Genomic DNA, 21,663 nt, shown 5'->3' with positions numbered 1-21,663 from the left:
GGGGTCCATATCTGGACTCTCTACTCTATTTCACCGGTCCATGTTTCTCATTGTTCCCTTCATATTCTCAGACCACAATGCTTTGAAACTGGTACCTAACCACAAAAAAAGTTCAGAAGGAATTCAAACACCTGGAAGCTAAAGACTACCTTGGTTAAGAATGCTTGGATCAACCAGGAAATCAATGAAGAACTTAAACAATTCATGGAAACCAATGAGAATGAAGACACGTCGCTCCAAAACCTATGCGATACAGCAAAGGGGGTTCTAAGGGGGAAATACATAGCCATCCAAGCCTCCCTCAAAAAAAAACTGAAAAAAAAAAAAAGCAGAATAAACCAGCTCTCTTTACACCTTAAAGAACTGGTGAATCAACAATAAATTAAGCCAACCCCATTCGCAAATCAATCAATGTGATAGAACAAATTAATAAGATAAGAGAGAAGAACCACATGGTCCTCTCAATTGATGCAGAAAAAGCATTTGACAAAATCCAGCATCCGTTCCTGATTAAAACGCTTCAAAATATAGGGATACAGGGAACATTCCTGAACTCCATAAAATCTATCTATGAAAGACCCACAGCAAATATCATCCTCAATGGCAACAAGCTTGCAGTCTTCCCGCTGAGATCAGGAACACGATGCCCACTCTCACCACTCTTGTTCAACATAGTATTAGAAGTCCTAGCAACAGCAATCAGAAAACAAAGAGAAATAAAAGGTATCCAAATTGGCAATGAAGAAGTCAAACTCGCTCTCTTTGCAGATGACATGATTCTTTATATGGAAAACCCAAAAGACTCCACCCACAAACTACTAGAACTCATACAACAATTCAGCAACGTGGCAGGATACAAAGTCAATGTACAGAAATCAGTGGCATTCTTATACACTAACAATGGAAATACAGAAAGGGAAATTAGAGAATCGATTCCATTTACTATAGCACCAAGAACCATAAGATACCTGGGAATAAACCTAACCAAAGAGGTAAAGGATCTGTACTCGAGGAACTACAGAACACTCATGAAAGAAATTGAAGAAGACACAAAAAGATGGAAGACCATTCCATGCTCTTGGATTGGAAGAATAAGCATTGTTAAAATGTCTATACTGCCTAGAGTAATCTATACTTTTAATGCCATTCTGATCAAAATTCCACCGGTATATTTTCAAAGAGCTGGAGCAAATAATCCTAAAATTTGTATGGAACCAGAAGAGACCCCGAATTGTTAAGGAAATGTTGAAAAACAAAAATAAAACTGGCAGCATCACGTTACCTGGTTTCAAGCTTTACTACAAAGCTGTGATCCCCAAGAAAGCATGGTACTGGCATAAAAACAGACACATAGACCAGTGAAACAGAGTAGAGAGCCCAGATATAGACCCTCAACTCTATGGTCAAATAATCTTGGACAAAGCAGGAATAAATATACAGTGGAAAAAAGACAGTCTCTTCAATAAATGATGCTGGGAAAATTGGACAGCTATATGTAGAAGAATGAAAATCGACCACCCTCTTACACTGTACACAAAGATAAACTCAAAATGGATAAAATACCTCATCGTGAGACAGAGGAGAACATAGGCAGTAACCTCTTCGATATCAGCCACAGCAACTTCTTTCAAGATATGTCTCCAAAGGCAAAGGAAACAAAAGCAAAAATGAACTTTTGGGACTTCATCAAAATCAAAAGCTTCTGCACAGCAAAGGAAACAGTCAACAAAACAAAAAGGCTACCCACAGAATGGGAGAAGATATTTGCAAATGACAGTACAGACAAAAGGTTGATATCCAGGATCTATAAAGAACTCCTCAAACTCAACACACACAAAACAGATAATCATATCAAAAAAATGGGCAGAAGATATGAACAGAGACTTCTCCAATGAAGACATACAAATGGCTATCAGACACATGAAAAAATGTTCATCATCACTAGCCATCAGGGAGATTCAAATCAAAACCACATTGGGATACCACCTTACACCACTTAGAATGGCCAAAATTAGCAAGACAGGAAACAACATGTGTTGGAGGGGATGTGGAGAAATGGGGGACCCCTCTTACACTATTGGTGGGAATGCAAGTTGGTGCAGCCTCTTTGGAAAACAGTGTGGAGATTCCTCAAGAAATTAAAAATAGAGCTTCCCTATGACCCTGCAATTTCACTACTGGGTATTTACCCCAGAGATACAGGTGTAGTGAAAAGAAGGGCCATCTGTACCCCAATGTTTATAGCAGCAATGGCCACGGTCACCAAACTGTGGAAAGAACCAAGATGCCCTTCAGTGGACGAATGGATAAGGAAGATGTGGTCCATATACACTATGGAGTATTATGCCTTCATCAGAAAGGATGAATACCCAACTTTTGTAGCCACATGGACGGGACTAGAAGAGATTATGCTGAGTGAAGTAAGTCAAGCAGAGAGATTCAATTATCATATGGTTTCACTTATTTGCGGAGCATAACAACATGGAGAACATGGGGAGTTAGAGAGGAGAAGGGAGTTGAGGGAAATTGGAAAGGGAGGTGAGCCAGAGAGACTATGAACTCTGAAAAACAATCTGAGGGTTTTGAAGGGGCGGGGGTGGGAGGTTGGGGGAGCCAGGTGGTGGGTATTAAGGAGGGCACCAATTGCATTGAGCACTGGGTGTTTGCAAAAACAATGAATACTGTTACGCTGAACAGAAATAAAAAAAAAGTTCTTGGCAAATCAAATATATAAGTGAAGGGAATGGTGGGTAATGGTGAAAGTTGAAATAGATCTGCTTTTGTTGGCCACTGATAGTGTAGTATGATGTTTCTCAAATTTCCTTGTATTGAGGAATTATTCCCTGATTTTGTTAAAAATGCAGATTCTGTAACTTCTCTTTCCCCTAATTCTACTTGACTCTATGATTCTGATTTATTTGATTTAGGGATAAGCCTGAATACCTCCATTTTAAAATAATCATGACAATTCTGATATAAATGTTTCTTGGGCCTTATTCTGAAAAATATTAGCTCTTTATCAATCTATTTCTCAGGTCACGGTTTCTAAAGAAGCTTTAATGGTGTGGGGCTCAGGATAGATAAGCTCTGATAAACGTTTAGGAGACGTATATTCTAGTGCACACCTGGTCACGTCAGCCTTGCATGGCTCTGACAAATTCTCTTGACATACTGCATCCCCTGGGACAAGAGATAGCACATTTTAGATTTTGAAGAGGAAAGCCATTTAAAGAAAATATGGATAGAAATCAATGCCCAGGATTATCTGGAATATTGTCTCCCCCACCCTTCACTTACAGAAGAAAGTATGAAATCAGCCATGAAGCAAGAAGAAAACGTGGACCATGCAGCAGTGAGGCTGAAATATGAACATCCTATTGAAAAGTCATTGAAAGTCAAAGCAAGGGAGACCAGGAAGCACAAACCCAAAGAGATACTCTTCCCAAACTCACAGCTTTTCAGGCAGTGGGTTAAGGATCTTTCTGAGGTCCAGCAGAAAAAGGCTGGGGACCTTTTCCAGAAGTTTGGTTACAACGTTTACCTCAGTAACCTGTTGCCTTTCAACCGCAGCATCCCAGACACCCGGGATTCCAGGTAGGGTGGACCAAGTTTGGATTGCCAAGGGACCTTGGTTTAATTGGGGATGGGCTTTGGGAGCAGCAAAAGTCAAGGGTTGAAAGAGGTTTGAAGAGTGGAGAATTGATGCGGAAGGACTTCTGGTAGGCTGACTGAGCAGAGTTCTTGCATTTAATCCATTTTAAATGCCAGCTCAGAGAGGACAAGTGACTGTTCCAAATATTTACAGCTCGTTGGAGATGGGCAGAGATGTCAGAGAAACAGATGCTTGAGAATTCTGATGATGAGTCTAACTCATAATTGTACAGATGAGGAAACTGGGAAAAGACTTGCACAAATCACACTGAAGTTAACAGTTCTACTTTCTTCCCTGGTGTTTTCCTCAAATTCTCTGTGTGAATTCCTCTCTGTTATTAATTCTAATTTAAAGAGCCTTCCCTGGGATGCCTCAGTGGCTCAGCCAGTTAAATGAGCATTATTCTTTTGGCTCAAGTCATGATCCCAGGGTCCTGGGATTGAGCCCCACATTGGGCTCCCTGCTTGGTGGGGAGCCTGTTTCTCCCTATCCCACTCCCCCAGCTTGTGTTCCCTCTCTTGCTGTCTCTCTCTGTCAAATAAATAAATAAAATTAAAAAAATAAAGAGCCTTCCATCTCTTTCTCCATCAGTTTCTTCTTCCCTCTTTGCTTCTCCCACCATCCTTCATAAATTTTAAACATAAATTTGTTGAGATATAATTCATATATAATTCATCAATTTAGAATGTAGAATTTAATGGTTTTTAGTATATTCACAGTGTGGTGAATCATTGCCATATTCAATTTTTAAACATTCTCATCACATTGAAAAAAATTCCATACCCATTAATAACCCCTCCCTGTTTACCCATAATTCCTCATCCCTAGGCAAACATTAAGCTACCTTCTGTCCCTATGGATTTACCTATTCTAATATTTCATATAAATGGAATAATATTATATATGGGTCTTTTGTGACTGCCTTTTTTCACTTCAAATAATGTTTTCTTTTTTTAATTAGTATTGTTATTTTTATTATGTTCAGTTAGCCAACATATAGTACATCATTAGTTTTTGATGTAGTGTTCAGCCACTCACTAGTTGCATATAATACCCAGTGCTCATCACAACATGTGCCCTCCTTAATACTCATCACAAGGCTGCCCCACCCCTTACTGCCTTCTACTCTGAAACCCTCAGTTTGTTTTCCAGAATCCAGGATCTCTCATGGCTGGTCTCCCTCTCCAATTTCTTCCCATTCAGTTTTCCCTCCCTTCCCCTGTGATCCTCCACATTATTCCTTATATTCCACATATGTTTGAAAGCATATAATTGTTTTTCTCTACTTGACTTGTTTCACTTAACATAATTCCCTCCAGTTCCATCCATGTTGATGCAAATGATGGGTATTCATCCTTTCTGATGGCTGTGTACTATTCCATTGTTTACATGTACCTAGAATAGTGTTTTCAAGTTACATTCATGTTATAGCATGTATCAAAATTTCACTCCTTTTATTATCAAATAATAGTCTTTGTACAGGTACACCACATTTTGCTTATCTTTTTGCCAGTTAGTGGACATTTCAGTTGTTTCTAACAGGAAAATACTGCTCTGAATATACATATATAAGTTTTTGTGTGGACATATGTCTTCAGTTTTCTTGGTTATACCCTAGAAGTATAACTTCTGGGTTATACAATAATTCTATATTTAACATTTCAAGGAACTGCCAGACAGTTTTCTAAAGTGACTGCATCATTGTACTTTCTCTCTAGCAGTATATGAGAGTGCTGGTTTTTCCACATCCTCACTAACATTCTAGTGATGTGAAGTGGTATATCATTGGATTATTTGTTCTTTGGGTGTTCAGTTTGATAAGTTCTTTGTAGATTTTGGATACTAGCCCTTTATCTGATATGTCATTTGTGAATACATTCTCTCATTCTGTCAGTTGTCTTTTGGTTTTGTTAACTGTTTCCTTTGCTGTGCAGAAGCTTTTGATCTTGATGAAGTCCCAATGTTCATTTTTGCCCTTGCTTCCCTCACCTTTGGTGATATTTCTAGGAAGAAGTTGCTGCAGCTGAGGTCAAAGAGGTTGCTGCCTGTGTTCTCCTTAAGGATTTTGATGGATTCATTTCTCACATTGAGGTCCTTCATCCATTTTGAGTCTATTTTCATGTGTGGTGTAAGGAAATGGTCCAGTTTCATTTTTCTGCATGTAGCTATCTGATTTCCCCAACACCATTTGTTGAAGAGACTGTCTTTTTTTCCATTCTTTCCTGTTTTGTCAAAGATTAGTTGACCATAGAGTTGAGGGTCTGTTTCTGGGCTTTCTATTCCGTTCCATCAACCTATGTGTCTGTTTTTGTGCCAGCACTATACTGTCTTGATGATGACAGCTTTGTAACAGAGCTTGAAGTCTGGAGTTGTGATGCCACCAACTTTGGCTTTCTTTTTCAACATTCCTCTGGCTATTTGAGGTCTTTTCTGGTTCCATATAAATTTTAAGATTATTTGTCCCATTTCTTTGAAAAGAAAATGGATGGGATTTTGATAGGGATTGCATTAAATGTGTAGATTGCTTTAGGTTGCATAGACATTTTCACAATATTTGTTCTTGCAATCTTTGAGCATGGAACCTTTTCCCATTTTTTTGTGTCTTCCTCAATTTCTTTCATGAGTACTTTATAGTTTTCTGAGTATAGATTCTTTGTCTCTTTGGTTACATTTATTCCTAGGTATCTTATGGTTTGAGATGCAATTGTAAATGGGATTGAGTCCTTAATTTCTATTTCTTTTGTCTTACTGCTGGTGTATAGAAATGCAACTGATTTCTGTGCATTGATTTTATATCCCGACACTTTACTCAATTGCTGTACAAGTTCTAGCAGATTTGGAGTGGAGTTTTTTGAGTTTTCCAAACAAAGTATCATATCATCTGCAAAGAGTGATAGTTTGACTTCTTCTTTGCTGATTTGGATGCCTTTAATTTCTTTTTGTTGTTTGATTGCTGAGGCTAGGTGTTTAGTTTCTTTTGATAATTTATGACTCTTTAGGAATTTGTCCATCTAATCTAAATTTTCTAATTTGTGAGAAGATTATTTGTTTATAGTGTTCCTTTATAATCTTCTTTAATTTCAGGGAGATCAATAGTGATGTCCCACTTTTATTCCTGATTTTGATAATTTGAATATTCTTTATTATTTTCTTGGTCAGTCTAGCTGAACATTTGTAAAATTTGTTGATGTTTTCAAAGAACCAGCTTTTCACTGATTGTCTCAATTTTCATATCTGTTCTCCCTTTTATGTATTTTTACTCTCATCTTTATTATTTCCTTCCTTTTCCTTGCTTTGGATTTAATTTGCACTTTCTATTTTCTTCAGGTATAAGGCTAGATTATTGAAATTGAGATCATTCTTTTTTAAAAAAACATACTTATTGATAGCTATAAATTTGTTTCCTAGCTCCTCTTTAGCTCTATTCCAAAAGTGTTGGTATATTGTGCTTTTTTTTTCAGTCATCTCAATAGATTTTCTAGTTTCCATTGTAATTTTTTTTGACTCAGTGGTTACTTAGGAATGTATTGTTTAATTTCCACATATTTGTGAATTTTCCCTTTTTGTTGTTTTTATCTCTAATGTCACTCCATTGTAATGAGAGAATCATATTTTGTATTAACTTAATCTTAAAAAATTATTGAGGCTTATTTTGTATGCTAGCAAAATGGTCTCTTCTGGAGAATGTTGTATGTGTAGTTTGAAAGTATTATGCTGTTATTGGGTAGAGTGTTCTCTAGATGTCTGTTAGATATAGTTGGTTTATACTGTAGTTTAATCTTCTGCCTCATCTTTCCTTTTTTATCTTTTGCCTAGTTGTATCTATTATCAGAAGTGGGATATTGAAGTCTCTAATTATTGTTGTTCAATCGTCTCTTACTTCTTTCAGTTCTGTCAGTTTTTATTTCATGTATTTTGGGACTACCTGCTCACCATAGTCAAGTGACCAGGAAATCAGACTGAGACCATTCTTCCTTTCAATCTTCAGGGCTTGTCTTGGATGAGGTCTTCATACTTACCATACCTGTCCTTTGCTTAGAACTTTTCAGAACCTACCTATTTTTGTTAGTCTTCATTGTTTTGTCCTACTGGTCTGTTCAGTCTTATTTTTTGCGTCTCTTGCTGAGCAGTGCAGTTTTTCAAACAGTGTGTGGTCTTTTGTGTCCTTGTGGATTCATGTGTACTGCAGCCTTTGCCTAAAATTTCTTGTACTCTCAGGGACTGCAGCTCAAATGTCTATATAGATCTATCATATAAGGGGCGTGGTAAACAGGGAAACATATGTTGTGAGTAACTGTAGCAACTCAGAGGAGGTGCTATCAGCAGGGAAGGTGGATGGAGAGAGATGTTCAGTTTTTCAGGGTGTCTGGGTGGCTCAGTGGGTTAAAGCCTCTGCCTTCGGCTCAGGTCATGAGCTTCCCTTCCTCTCTCTCTGCCTGCTTCTCTGCCTTCTTGTGATCTCTGTATGTCAAATAATAAATAAATAAATCTTTAAAAAAACTAATGATGTACTGTATGATGACTAACATAGCACAATTAAAAAAAGAACACTGAAAAGAAATTAAAAAATAAAAATTTTTAAAAAAAGAAAAAAAAAGAAATTTAACACTATGTTGTATTCTCAAGTATGGACTTCCTGTAATATAAAAATTAAATAAAGTACTTAAAATATTAAAAAAATACTGAAAGAAAAAAATACACGTTGGCCGTTACTTTACATTTAAAAAAAATATATGGATTGAGTCTTCCTTCAGAATGGCAGAATGTTAAGTGTATCATTTTTCTTTCCCATGAAATAACTAGATGGCTACAGGAGTTCATTAAAAAAATCTTTTAAAGTTTCTGGAGTGGAAACACATGAACTAAAAAATAGAAAAACAGGGGCACATGGGTGGCTCAGAGGGTTAAGCCTCTGCTTTTGGCTCAGGTCATGATCTCAGGGTCCTGGGATCAAGCCCCACATTGAGCCCCATATTGAGTCCCGCATGGAGCTCTCTGCTCAGCAGGGAGCCTGCTTCCCCCTCTCTCTCTGCCTGCTCTCTGCATAGTTGTGATCTCTGTCTGTCAAATAAATAAATAAAATCTTTGGAAAAAAAAGAAAAAGAATAGAGAAAGCCAACAAAGAGTAACAAAATTAATAAAACTTTAGCTAAGCTGACCAAGAAAAAAACAGAAAAGACAAAAATCACGATTGGAAGAAGTTCATCACTATCGGCCTTATAGAAATAAAAGACTATTAAGGAGTACTGTAACAACTCTCTCCCAACAAACTAGATAATCTAGAAGAAGTATATGAATTCTTACAAACACTACCAAAACTGGCAGAAGGGGAAATAGAAAATCTGAGTAGAGCTCTCACAGGAGATTGAATTAGTAACTGTATTACTACTCAGGTCCAGACAGCTTCACTGGTGAATTCTACCAAAGTTTAAACATGAATTACCTTCAACTCTTCTTAAACTCTTCCTAACAATAGAAGAGAAGGGGACACTCCACAACTCATTATATGAGGTCAGTTTTACCCTGATACCAAAGCCAGATAAATACCTTGCAAGAAAAGAAAACTGCAGAGCAGCATGCCTTATAGGGATAGAGGATTTTGACTATAGATGTCAAAATCCTTAGCAAAACATGAGCAAACTGAATATAACAGAATAGAAACAGGATTACACACCACAATCAAGCTGGGATTTAAGCCAACAAAATAAAGTTGATTCAAACTCTGAAAATCAATGTAATACATCATCTTAATAGAATAAAAGACAAAAGCCACACTATCATCTCAAGAGACACAGAAAAAAGTACCTGACAGAATCCAACCCTTTCATGATTAAAAACACTCAACAAGCAAGGACTAGATGGGAACTACAAAAAGCCCATATTATTCTAATGGTGAAAGATGGAAAGCTTTCCCCATATGATGAAACTAAATAAGTATGTTGGACATCAATACTTGTATTCAGTATTTTAGTCAGGCAAGAAAAAGAAATAAAGGCAACCATTTTAAGATGGAAAAAGTAAAACTCTTTCTATTCACAGGTGGCATGATCTTTTATATAGGAAATCATAAAAACCCATTAAAAACCATTAGAAACAATAAATGAATACAGCAGAGTTGCAAGATGCAAGATCAATACACAAAATTTAATCATGTTTCTACAGATTTTTAATTAACAATTCAAAAATAAAATTAAGAAAACAATGTCATTTAGCCTCAAAAATACTTGGGAATAAATTTAACAATGAAGTGAAAGCCTGTAGATGGACAACTATAAGACATGAGTTAAGAAATTAAAGATTTAAATAAATGGCAAACATCCCATATTCATTGTTGGAACATTTAATGTGTTAAAATAACCATAGTCTCCAGTTTGACCTAAAACTGAATTTTGGGTAGAAATTGACAAGTTGATTCCAAAATTAAAATGAAAACATAAATGATCTCAATAGCCAAAACACCTTGAAAAAGAATAGAGAATAGAGAAAAGAAGAATAAAGTTACAGGACTCAGATTTTCTCTATTTCAAAACTTACTACAAAGCTATAATCATCAAGACAAGTTTTAACTGGTTAAGGATAGATATATAAATCTGTGGAATAGAATCAATACCCAGAAATAAGCTGTTACTTTTATGGTCAATTGATTCTTGACAAGGGTGTCATTATATTGTGACTTATACTAAGAAATATATATTTGGTCTTCACCCCTGTTCCTGACATGGAGTATCTAAAATCCTTGTAATTTCCTAAGTTAGAAGAGAGATGAAAGTGTCTTTTGGTATCTTTAACAAGCTCCTTTCAGCCCTGAGTTAATAAGGTCACTCTTGGAAACCCTCTAAGGATGTAAGCTGGTTACCAGAGTAATGAACTCATAATTATAAGGTTGGGATGTTCAGCTCCTCTATGTCTTCAGACAGGATAGTGGGGATGGAGATAGACTTGACCACTAACAGGCAATGATCTTATCAATTATGTCTTTTGAAGCATGAAGCATGCCAGGGGTGTGCTGTACCCCAAAACTCCACTTGGGACAGAAGACCCTGTGCTCTGGACCTTTTGGAACCTTATCCTATATATCTCTCCACACGGCAATTCACTCATATCTTTTAGTATTCTTCTTAATAAACTGGTAATCTAGTAATTAAACTGTTTTCCTGAGTTCTGTGAGCTGTTCTAGCAAATTAACCCAAGTAGGGGGTCTTGGAGACTTCTGATCTATAGCTAGTGGGCCAGAAGAACTGATAACAACCTGAACTTGTGATTGGCATCCAGAGTGGTGTGTGTGTGTGGGGGGGTGATGTCTTGTGGGTGTGAACTCTTAACCTGTGTGATCTGACATTAACTTCAGGTAAGTAGTATCAGAATTCAGCTAAATTATAGGACACCCAACTGGTGTCACAGAATTATTTGATGTTGAGGAAAAAAAAAAAACCACAACACACTATCTGGTCATCAAGGTTTTCATTATGAGTAGTGCTGTGAGTAGAGAGAAAGAGATACACAGGAGAGTTTTTCCTCTTTAGAGGTACTAAGACAGCAGAATGAGGGCAAGAATTATCTCTTCAACAGATGGCACTGAGACAACTGGTTAGTTATATGCTAACAGATGAAACTAGGCTCTTATATCATACAATTCATAAATATCAACTCAAATGATCATAGATGTATATAAAACTAATGCTCTTAAGAGAAAACACAAGAGTAAATCTCAGAGATCATGGGTTAGTCAATGGTTTTTAGATGCGGCACCAAAAGCATAAGTAACTGAACAATTAGACTTTATCAAAACTGAAAAATTTTTGCTGCAAATAATATCATCAAGAAGGTTAAAAAAAAGCTCACAGGCTAGGAGAAAATATTTGCAAACCATATATCTGATAAAGTACTTGAATCTAGAATACATTAGTAACTCTTAAAACTCAATAATAAAAAGACAAATAATCAAATTAAAAATAAAGACATACATTGCTCCAAAAAAGATACACACATGGCCAAAAAGCACACCTGAAACTAATGATATATTAACTGTATATTAACTCATTTAATTTAAATAAAATAAATTAATAGAAAAATGAAAAATAAAAGGTGCTTAACATCATTACTTATTGGGGAAATGGAAATCAAAGTCACAGGGAGGTAATACTTCACACCCACTGGGATGACTATCAGCAAAATGATAAATAATGACAAGTGTTGTCCAGGTTGTAGAGAAATTAGGACCCTCATTCATTACTGTTGGTAATGTAAAATGGTACAGCTTACTTTGGAAAACACTACAGCAGTTCATCAAATTGTTAAACAGAGTTGTCCTTTGACTTAGCAATTGTACTCTTAGGTGTATATATAAGCGAAATGAAGACATATGCCAACACAAAACTTGTTCAAGAATGTTCACAATGGAATTAGCAACAGCCAAAAAATGGAAAACATTTTAAGTGCCCAACAGCTGATGAATGGATAAACATGTGGTGTATCCATGCAATGGAATATTATTTGACAATAAAAAAGGATGAAGGTCTGATGCATGCCACTATGTGGATGAACCTTGAAAACATTATGCTAAGTGAAAGAAGATAGTCATAAAAAACAACATATTGTACTTCCATTTATATGAAAAGCCAGAACAGACAATTCTATAGAGATAGAAAGTATATTAGTGGTTGCCTTTGGCTGAAGGGAGTCAGGGTGGAATGGGTTGGGGAGAAATGGACAGTGACTGGTAATGGGTATGGAGTTTCTTTTTAGTGTGATGAAAATGTTCTAAAATTTGACAGTGGTAATGGTTGCTCAACACTGTGAATGTTATAAAAACACTTGTTTATTTTTAAATAGGTGAATTTTTATAATACATGAAGCATATCTCAATAAAGATGTTAAAAGCAAAGAGTAAGCTAGTATCTGGCATGTGTTAAGCATTTAATAAGGTAAACTATGAAATTAGTTTAATTACCAAGCATAATTCTTTGAACAGTTCTGAACTTCTCTGTAGTAGTGAAGTAGAGGTTTGTGTCAGAAATGACTGACAGTTTGAGAACATGGGGAAAATGTGGTGGCGATGACAGAAGACCCCTGGCAAGAAAGAAAATTTAGAGATGGGAGAAGAATAGGGATTCCTTTTTGGGAAATGTTAGATGGTAGAGTGGATCCATCCACTGAAGATTAATATGAATAATCTTCATATTAATTCAAACGTGAATTAATATGAATTAATATAATTTATCCTCATTACAGGAAATTTTTGGTTAAATAGATATAAAATCTTGCTACTTTGACAATCACCTGAGTTTCCCTTCCTAAAGAGTTTGGGGTTGGTGAGCTGATGGATATATTAAATCATCATATATAGTGAAGGGGTAGATTGGATAGTAATGTTTACATAATTGTTAAAAAATAATATAGTTATTTAAAATTATTTTCTTGTAGGTGTCTTCAGAAGACATTCCCTTCACAACTCCCATCCCTTGGTGTCATTCTCATATTCATGAATGAAGCTCTGTCAATTATACAACGTGCTATCACTAGTGTCATCAACCGCACCCCCTCTCAGTTGTTAAAGGAGATCATCTTGGTGGATGATTTTAGCTCAAATGGTGAGCAACTTGATCAAAGAATAATAGTTTGTTGACTGTGTTGGCTGGGAAAGTGTTTTCTCTTAGAGTTTAGGACACTTTGAGCTCCTTCTGTAGCGAAGAGAAAGGGATCATTTACTGAGGCCCTATGTGCTGGACACATTAATCTTCACAAAGTCGAGGCAGAAGATCATCATCTTGATTATGCAGATGGGGAAACTAAGACACAGAGAGTGAGAGCACATAATGTGAGCAAATTGCATAGCAAGTTAATGGTGGAGCTGAGTGAGGTCCAGGACTGAGTGGCTCCAAAGCCTTTCTATGCACCATGATGGAGACCTGAGGGAGTGAAGTGGGGTCCAAAATTAGACACCAGATACCAAGAAGGGACTTAGAACTGTTCCCTATGAGGAAAAGCAATCTTCCTGGGTAATTAAATCCAGAGAAAATGGAACTCTGGATGTGGAGACTCTTCACAGTGGCCACGTTTCTTGTTCACAGCATCCCCCCTCCCCATCCCTGTCTAGTTCACCAGAGGGGACAGGGAGAAGTGGGAGATTGTGGACCTGACTCCTTATTTTCTGGGATTTTAGAATCCCGGTTTTTCCTTTATAAGCTCCATGTCCATGGGTATCTCAACTTCTCCATGTTCCGATTTCCTTATCTGCAAAACATGAATGTTGGTAATAATAACTATCTCATAAACTGTAAGGAGAGTTACATGAGATAACCATGGCAGCTGACATTGTTCCAAGCACCTTATGTGTGTTAACTCTTTTAATCATTATAATAGCCTAGGGGGAAGAACCACTGTTTTGGCCGCTTTACAGATGCAAAAACCTAAGGGATAGTCTGTCTAAGGAATTTGCTAAATAACGCAGTGCTGGTAAGAGAAAAAATTGAGATTTGCAGATTCCAGAGCCCTATCTCTAGCCACTAGGTTCACTAATATGATATGTAGGTTATGAATAGTACTTAGCACATAGTAACCTCTCAGCCAGTGTTAGCTCTTAGTTTTTTAAATTTTGAAGAAACTAGAAAAAAGACATAGAGATTTGGGCTAGCAATAAGGAAGAAATTTCTGAGAGTAGGGACTGTGGAGTGGCTGATCATGGGAGGCAGAATATTTTCCTTCTCTGGGGGATCTTTAAGTACCAGATAGGAACTTATTGTAGATTCAAATTAGGGGCAGTTTGACCCAAGAAGAAGAGGCAAATGACCTCTAAACTTTGCTTTTTGGATTTCCAGACACTAAAAATATTCCTTTAATGTTTTAAATACCTTCCTTTCTTGTAATTTCAATATAAATGCACAAAAAATAATTATGAAGGTACAGTTCCTAAGCTGAATTCCATTGAAAACCAAAGAAAAGAAAACGGCTGAGTTCATTCCTTTCTGGGCAGACACACCTGGTTTTTTAGTAAGAAATAAGAACTTGACTACAAAGACTTCTGTTCTAGACATTTGAACACACCTTGGCACCACTTCCTGTCTCTGTGAGATGATTTGAGGCAAATTTGAGGTGATTTGAGATGATTTGCCTCAAATCATCTCACCTGTCTGAGACTCAGCTTTTTCATGGGACAAATGTAAGAGCTGAGTTGAGGGACCCCTAAAGATATCATTTCCTGTGGGAGAAAAATCAGTGGCTCTTTAATTCCACATTTCATAAAAAGTAGATAAGAATTATTTCAAGATTTCTACCTATGGAACAATGAAATCAAAAGGTACAAGATTACCTTTTGTCTACATTGGGTAGACACATAAAGAGAAGTCAAGCAAAACTCTGGATCATTCCAAACCATTCCCCTATCATATAACACATCTCTCTCACTTTGATCAAGAACTTATTATGCTTTTCATAGAGATAATGTATAAATGGGCACAGAAGAGGGGACTGTTAGTCATTCTTTGACCAATGTCCCTGGGACAGGAATTAGCTTCTCTCTCATTAACCATGAAAATATCAACTAGATTGGTTCTACACAGAACTTAAGAATCTGTTTTGTGTTAAATTGAAGAAAATAAATGGAAGTCTACCACATAGGCCACAAGAGAAACTTACTGTTCATTTGACTTTGTGGAGCAAGAAACTCAACTACTTTATGTCTCTAGTTCCTCATCTGTAATACGTGGAAATAATAGTGTTTACCTGATAGCACAATTTTGAAGATTAAATAAGACATGTAAAGTCCTCAACATAAGACTTGCTCCCAATAAGTCTGAAGTAGAGTTATTACTCCCTATTTGCCTTAAAATCATTTGTAGTATGTTGAAATGCCATAACTTGGTTATGTCCCCTTCCTTTTCCCCCTAGATATGAAGCTTCATTTTTATACTGTCAAATATTTCAACTGTCAACAGAGCTAATCCAATTTTTTCAGAATTTGTACTAATATAAGTGGGATTCTCTATTTTGTCTCCAAATTTAGGCAAATTTTATAACTAAACTATTTATTGAGTTTGCACCAAAAACAGGCACTATGCAGGGAAGACAATGTCAGTGATTTCAAGAAATTCCTGTATTAATTTATGAGGTAAGACATACCCATGGAAAGATATTTCAGTATATGAAGAATGGTGTGTCAAATTGAGTGAGCTGTCAGCGAGGGCAAGAAAGCCTGGAGAAATGGCTGAGATGAGCTAGAGAGCCTTCCAGGAGGAGGAGGACTTGGATTGGGGCTTGAAAATTTGGTAGGATTTAGAAAAAAAAAAAAAAAGTGGAAGATTGGGTGTGTGTATGTGGGTATGGGAGATAGAGAGTGATGGAAAGAATGATATGAGCAAATCTGCCAAAGCCAGAAGCAGCCTGAGCTGAGCATCCTGGAATAAAGAATTTGGGGACAAAGAGGACCAGTGGGAGAGCAAGGCTGAGAAGTCAGAGCACAAGCTTACTTTAGAAGATCCACTGAAAGGTCTTTAATTCTTGTGCTGGACTGTAGTCATTATTTCTGAGAGGATAAATCAGAATCTATAAGTCATAACATTTTGGAATTGGAAGGATCCTGACATATTATCCAGCCTTTCTTCTAAGCTGAGGAAACAGAGATCCCCAAATGAGAAGTGACAGAATTAGATAGTGAGGGAAGTAGAATTACACCTAGATATCCAGGGACTATGGCAAACTTTTTTTCCTTTTTTCTTTTTTTCCCCCACCTTTTTTGTTCACAGAGTTTATTTAAGGACTCATATTGAATACTCAAGTGATTTTTAATCCTCATCTTCCTTCTCTTCTTTATCCTGGTTAATCTAGAAGTACTGTAATTCCTAATTATGCTCTTAACAACTATGTATGACCAACCACACAGATTATTCTTTATATTTTTTTGTGAGATTTTTAAAATGCCTTTTAGGGAAAGGTACCTACCTCAGAAGTTATGGTAATCCTGTTCTTGCTCCTTTCAATGATTATAACACATTCACCAGGATTTCCAGGTTTTCCATTCACCTTGATTTTTTCTTGAAGAAATTGCTTTAAAAAAAAAATGTAGGCAGAATCCGTGATTCCATCTTCTGTGGGTGGGTGCCATCAAGGGTGAACTTCAGAACCTGCTCCTCCCTCCCTCAGTTTGCCATGAACCTTTCAGGGGTACAGTGGTGGCAGGAGAAGAAAAAAAAATATGGCAACCCCTTCTAACTGTAAGTAGTCACTTTCTGTGAGTAGTACTTCCTGAAAGTAGTGACTAGTTGAGTGTAGGGACTTTCCAGCTTGGTTTCTCACAGTTGGAGCAAACAGCCTTCAGATCCACTGACTCTCTTTACATTTTCAATTATTGATCAGTCTTCCTGGAGTGCATCTGGGAAATTTCTAACATAGGGCAAATTTTTGTGCCACGGTCATGTGGGTATTGCTTCCAGATCTTGATCACTCCAGCACTTATAAATCTACTTTTCTTCTGAGGGAGGAACTGGAAAGAATCTCATCTCTGGACCCTGGAAAGAGAGGAATGGGAGGAGATCATGATAAACCCAACTAGGCACACACATGGTTCTTGAGGCAGCATGGTTTGGTGGTTAGACACAATGTGAGCTCACATCCAGGAAGTGCCACTTATTAGATGTGTAACTTGGACAAGTTTCTTAATCTCTCTGTGCTTCAGTTTTTTTGTCTGTAAAGTGAGGATACTGAAATACCTACCTTATAAGATAATTTGAAATTAAAATAAATTAATGTTATCAATGGAAAACTCAGTCTCTCAGTTGGATATTTTAAACACTGCTTAGTGATTTGTATGCAAGTTGTTCTCATACATATGGGGAAGTGAACTGGTAGGCTGAGTCAAAGAACAAATTTATAGACAGCCTTTATAAAAGAGAGGGGAAAGAGGGAAGAAAAAATTGGCAATGATCTGGGAATAGTGAATCCTGTTTGCACAATTTGGGGATGAATTCATTAGCTAGAAGCTAGAAAAGCGATTAGCTTGAGTGTTCTGTCCAAAATTGGTCCTTGGATAGAAATATGTAAAACAAGACAAAACAGTTTCAGTTGTTTGTGTCTTCTTCAGAAAATCTTCAGAGTTTAGCCATGGGAAAGACATTCCAGGCAGTCTCCACAATGTCTGTTCACCAGCACCTCTACCTTAGTTAGGTCAGGTAGGTAGACCTGTGAGAATTCTCAACACACATAAAGCATAAATAACAATCCTTGTTACATGGTAAGCAGTGTGATTATTCTAAGGTAGTTTAACTTCAAGGAAAAGGAGATTAGGAATGGAGCATTAAGCCTGCGGATAGAATGGAGAGAAGTAGGTGCAGGGGAAACACTATTTCTCACCCAAGATGGTAAATTGCTCATCCTTAACTGGAGGTAGTTCAACCACTACTATATAATAGTGTGAAATTTTGACAGCATATTGATTATTGCACTCAGAATATCTATAGGTGTGCATTTGGTTGGCCGGAGAACTAAAGACACGCTTGGATAAGAAGATAAAGCTTTACAACCGGAAGTATCCAGGACTACTAAAAATAATTCGACATACGAAGAGAGAGGGTCTTGCTCAAGCACGCAACACTGGCAGGAAAGTGGCCACAGCTGATGTGATTGCCATCTTGGATGCTCATGTTGAAGTGAACGTTGGGTGGTAAGGCTGCAGGAGATTTCTTCTCCTAACAAAGGGGAGAAGGGAGATATTGAAAAGGTACTACATAAAAGACAGGGTATTATGGAAATAGGGAAATATAGCACTAGACCTCAAACAAAGAAAATATCCAGAGAGAGGGTGTTTTTACTCAGGGAATTTGGTTGACTAAGGAAGTGTTTTAGTGTTATGGAAGAAAAAAAAAAAGAAAATAACTGTGGGGTTGGAGTGTTGATAACCTTGGAGTTGACAAACTTGGAGTGCTGACTTTGCAAAATAATTTTGTGACTAAATAAGTCACACCTAACTAGACTTTTATGTCCTTAACTATAAATGAAGAAATTATCTTTTGATAATTCCTAATGTTTTTCTCAGTCCTGAAATTACATGATACAGAGAAAGTTGTATTCTTTGGAGAATCAAATAGTAAATAGACATCATTTTGGAAACAGGGAGATCCAAAGAGTTAATGTAAATTTAGGCAGAATACCAATAGTCCTGTTAATAATGACTTGAGAGTGATATTTGGGTACCAGTTCCAAATCTGTTATTGACATAGGTCCGCTGCTAGTAGCTTCAAGTATCCTGAAAACTGCCAAGGTTCTCTGCACTGTGGAGTATCCTACTCACAGCCCAGCACAGCATAAGTGAAAAAGGTGCTCAATATCAGGGCAAGGTGCTTGAAGAAGTTTTGTTTGCTTGCTTCTTCTACTTCCTTTCATATCCAACCTGGATTTGTTACACACTTTTCTTCTAGGGCAGAGCCCATTTTGGCTCGGATTCAGGAAGACCACACTGTGATTGTGTCTCCTGTGTTTGATAATATTCATTTTGATACCTTTGAACTGGAATAGTATGCATTGGCAGTTGATGGGTTTAACTGGGAACTATGGTGCCGCTATGATCCACTGCCAAAGGCCTGGTTTGATCAGCATGATGCCACTGCTCCAGTAAAATAAGTCTGAGGTTTAGGGAACTTGTTTAGAACATGGGAAATCAGGAATGGATGGTGTGGGTTTTGTTGATCTTTTATGGTACTGCTGGGAGTGGATAGGAGAAATGGAGGAGATTGGGTGAAAGAGGATAGAGAAAAAAATAAAGGCACTTCAGACTATCTAAGGGCTTTCAAACAAAAATCAGAGTATATGCTGTTTAAAAAAAACATTTGAGGCATTTTAAGCATTTATCAGGCTATGAAGTAGGGATATGAAAATGAAAAAGGTTTAATTTCATTATAATTCAGGAAGGGCTAAGGCAGCATGAGGGTGAAGGAAAGCTATATGTACTTGGTTCAGCCTGAGGGTTTAGGAAAAGCCTTCAGGATAAGAAGGGGCTTGAGCAGACCTTTGGAAGCCAGATCATCATTGGCTTCCCATCCCTCACCGCCATCTTGACCCATTCCTCATCAAGAGGTTAGTAACTCTCTTACTGTGTGTTCTATAGGAGTCCTTCCATCATGGGCATCCTGGCTGCCAACAGGATCTTTCTGGAAGAGATTGGATCTCTGGATGGTGGGATGCTGGTCTATGGAGGAGAGAATGTGGAACTCGGCTTGAGGGTGGGTACATTTCTTTCTCATTATGAGAAAAAGCAGAGGGGAAAATAATTGGAGAGTTGGATGGTCTTTGGAATTCTGGAAGAAGGCTGAATGTCATTGGCTCAAGAGATGGATAATCTCTCATACTTCCGAGTCACTAGGAATAGGCAGTAAAACTTCTGGAGTGGAGCTTTCTGGTAGAGGTTTATATAATCTGGGAGATATGGATGAAAGACATAGAACTGAGACTCAGCAGATGGTATTCTTATTTACCTTAAGGGGAAAAAGCATTCCAAGCATTTTCTAAGCATCTTCTAGATCTCATGCTTAAAATATCCCTCCTATAGTATTCCTTTTGAATACTGAAATTCTATAGTATTCCTGAAATTCTATGCCTGAGACCAGGTGATCTCTAGTCCATTACAGTATCTGGAAGCATGAGATATTTTCTAAAGTTTATTCAGACCTACTCCCTTCAATTCCTTTCTACTTGGAACTGATGACCCTAGAAATAGATATTATATTCAATTAAGACCTAAACGGGACCTCACATTTTTGTGTTAACCAATACAGTTTGAGCCTCTATCTGGGTTATACCTTAAGTCACAGTAATAGTTGGACAGAGAAAACTATTGTTCTGCCTGGCTGTCTTGACCAATTTTCCCTTCATGAAATGAATAAAAGCATCCTTATTTCATCTACTTCATAAGGATAATGGCACTGTTAAAATGTAATAAATATTTTTAAATTAAATTAATTTTTTTTCATGATCCATAACTAATTGTTTATGCACCACATGCCGTGCTCTATCCATTCTATGCCTTCCTTAATACCCACCACCAGGCTCACCCCAGCTCCACCCCACTCTGCTCCAAAACCCTTACTTTGTTTCTGAGTCCACAGTCTCTCATGATTTGTCTCCCTCTCCTATTTTCCCCAACTTACTTCTCCTCTCCATCTCCTAATATTTTAAAATGATTTATAAAGACATTAATTAGAATTCTTGTTTGGCTTCTGAGAAAGGCTAAAATAACAGGTTTTAAAAATGTAGAAATTGATTTCTTTTTCCACAACAGTTTGGACATGAGCAGTTCAGGATTGAGATGGCATCTTCAGGATGATGGGGACCAAGACTTTTCCATCTTGTGATTCTGCTATACTCCACACCACACCTGTATTCCTGTATTCTATTCATTAGAATGAGGAAGGGGGGACAGAGACAGAGCATGCTTTCTTTTTAAGGTCACTACTTGAAAGTTGTATATGTTATTTTCCTCAAATCCCACTGGCCACTGCTGGTCATATGGCCACTGGTGAGCAAAAGAGTCTGGGAAATGTAGATTTCAGCTAGTTGCTTATGTGTGCAGTTATTTCTTCTACAACAATAAATGTAGAAAAGAATAGGTATTGAGTATACAATTAGTCTCTAGCACAAAAATATAAATGCAGAAATAATTATTTTATGCATGGTACTTAGCAAAGTCCTAGGATGACCCTAGCTACATTATGGCTGAGGTTTTCCTACCTACCATGGCTTCCATGAATTTGGAACTCCAATTCTCCAAGTTAGGGCCCCAAGCCCTTCTTACCATTCTGAGTTCCCCCATCTTTTTTTTTTTTTTCTCTTTCTTCTTCTGTCGCCACTCTATTTCCATTCCCCTACTCTATATTGAACTCCGATATTTTAGTTTCCACAAGAAATCCTCTTTCTTTTAACATTCTGTGATTTTTTCATAGATTTTGCTGGAGATGTAGGAAGTGTCAGGGAAAGGCCATTCTTTTATTTTTCTTGGATAAAAGAGTTCTACCCATATCTAGTTTTCT

General features: G+C 37.2%; 2 protein-coding genes across 2 annotated transcripts in view; both read left to right on the top strand.

Annotated features, from left to right (window-relative positions):
• The window catches only part of NDUFA9 (NADH:ubiquinone oxidoreductase subunit A9), a 236,501-nt gene that overhangs the window by 142,612 nt on the left and 72,226 nt on the right, over nt 1-21,663 (top strand). The window lies entirely within an intron of this gene.
• The window catches only part of GALNT8 (polypeptide N-acetylgalactosaminyltransferase 8), a 34,136-nt gene continuing 14,023 nt past the window's right edge, over nt 1,551-21,663 (top strand). Inside the window, 6 exon segments of the mRNA XM_059404346.1 lie at nt 1,551-1,569; nt 3,300-3,594; nt 13,076-13,242; nt 18,125-18,305; nt 19,060-19,281; nt 19,746-19,860. Of these exon segments, the coding sequence (XP_059260329.1) occupies nt 1,551-1,569; nt 3,300-3,594; nt 13,076-13,242; nt 18,125-18,305; nt 19,060-19,281; nt 19,746-19,860 (999 nt within the window).

Source organism: Mustela nigripes, chromosome 6, assembly GCF_022355385.1.
Source record: "Mustela nigripes isolate SB6536 chromosome 6, MUSNIG.SB6536, whole genome shotgun sequence".
Taxonomy (NCBI): domain Eukaryota; kingdom Metazoa; phylum Chordata; class Mammalia; order Carnivora; family Mustelidae; genus Mustela; species Mustela nigripes.
Note: the sequence above shows the minus strand (reverse complement) of the source record. Positions and strands in the feature narration are given on the sequence as shown.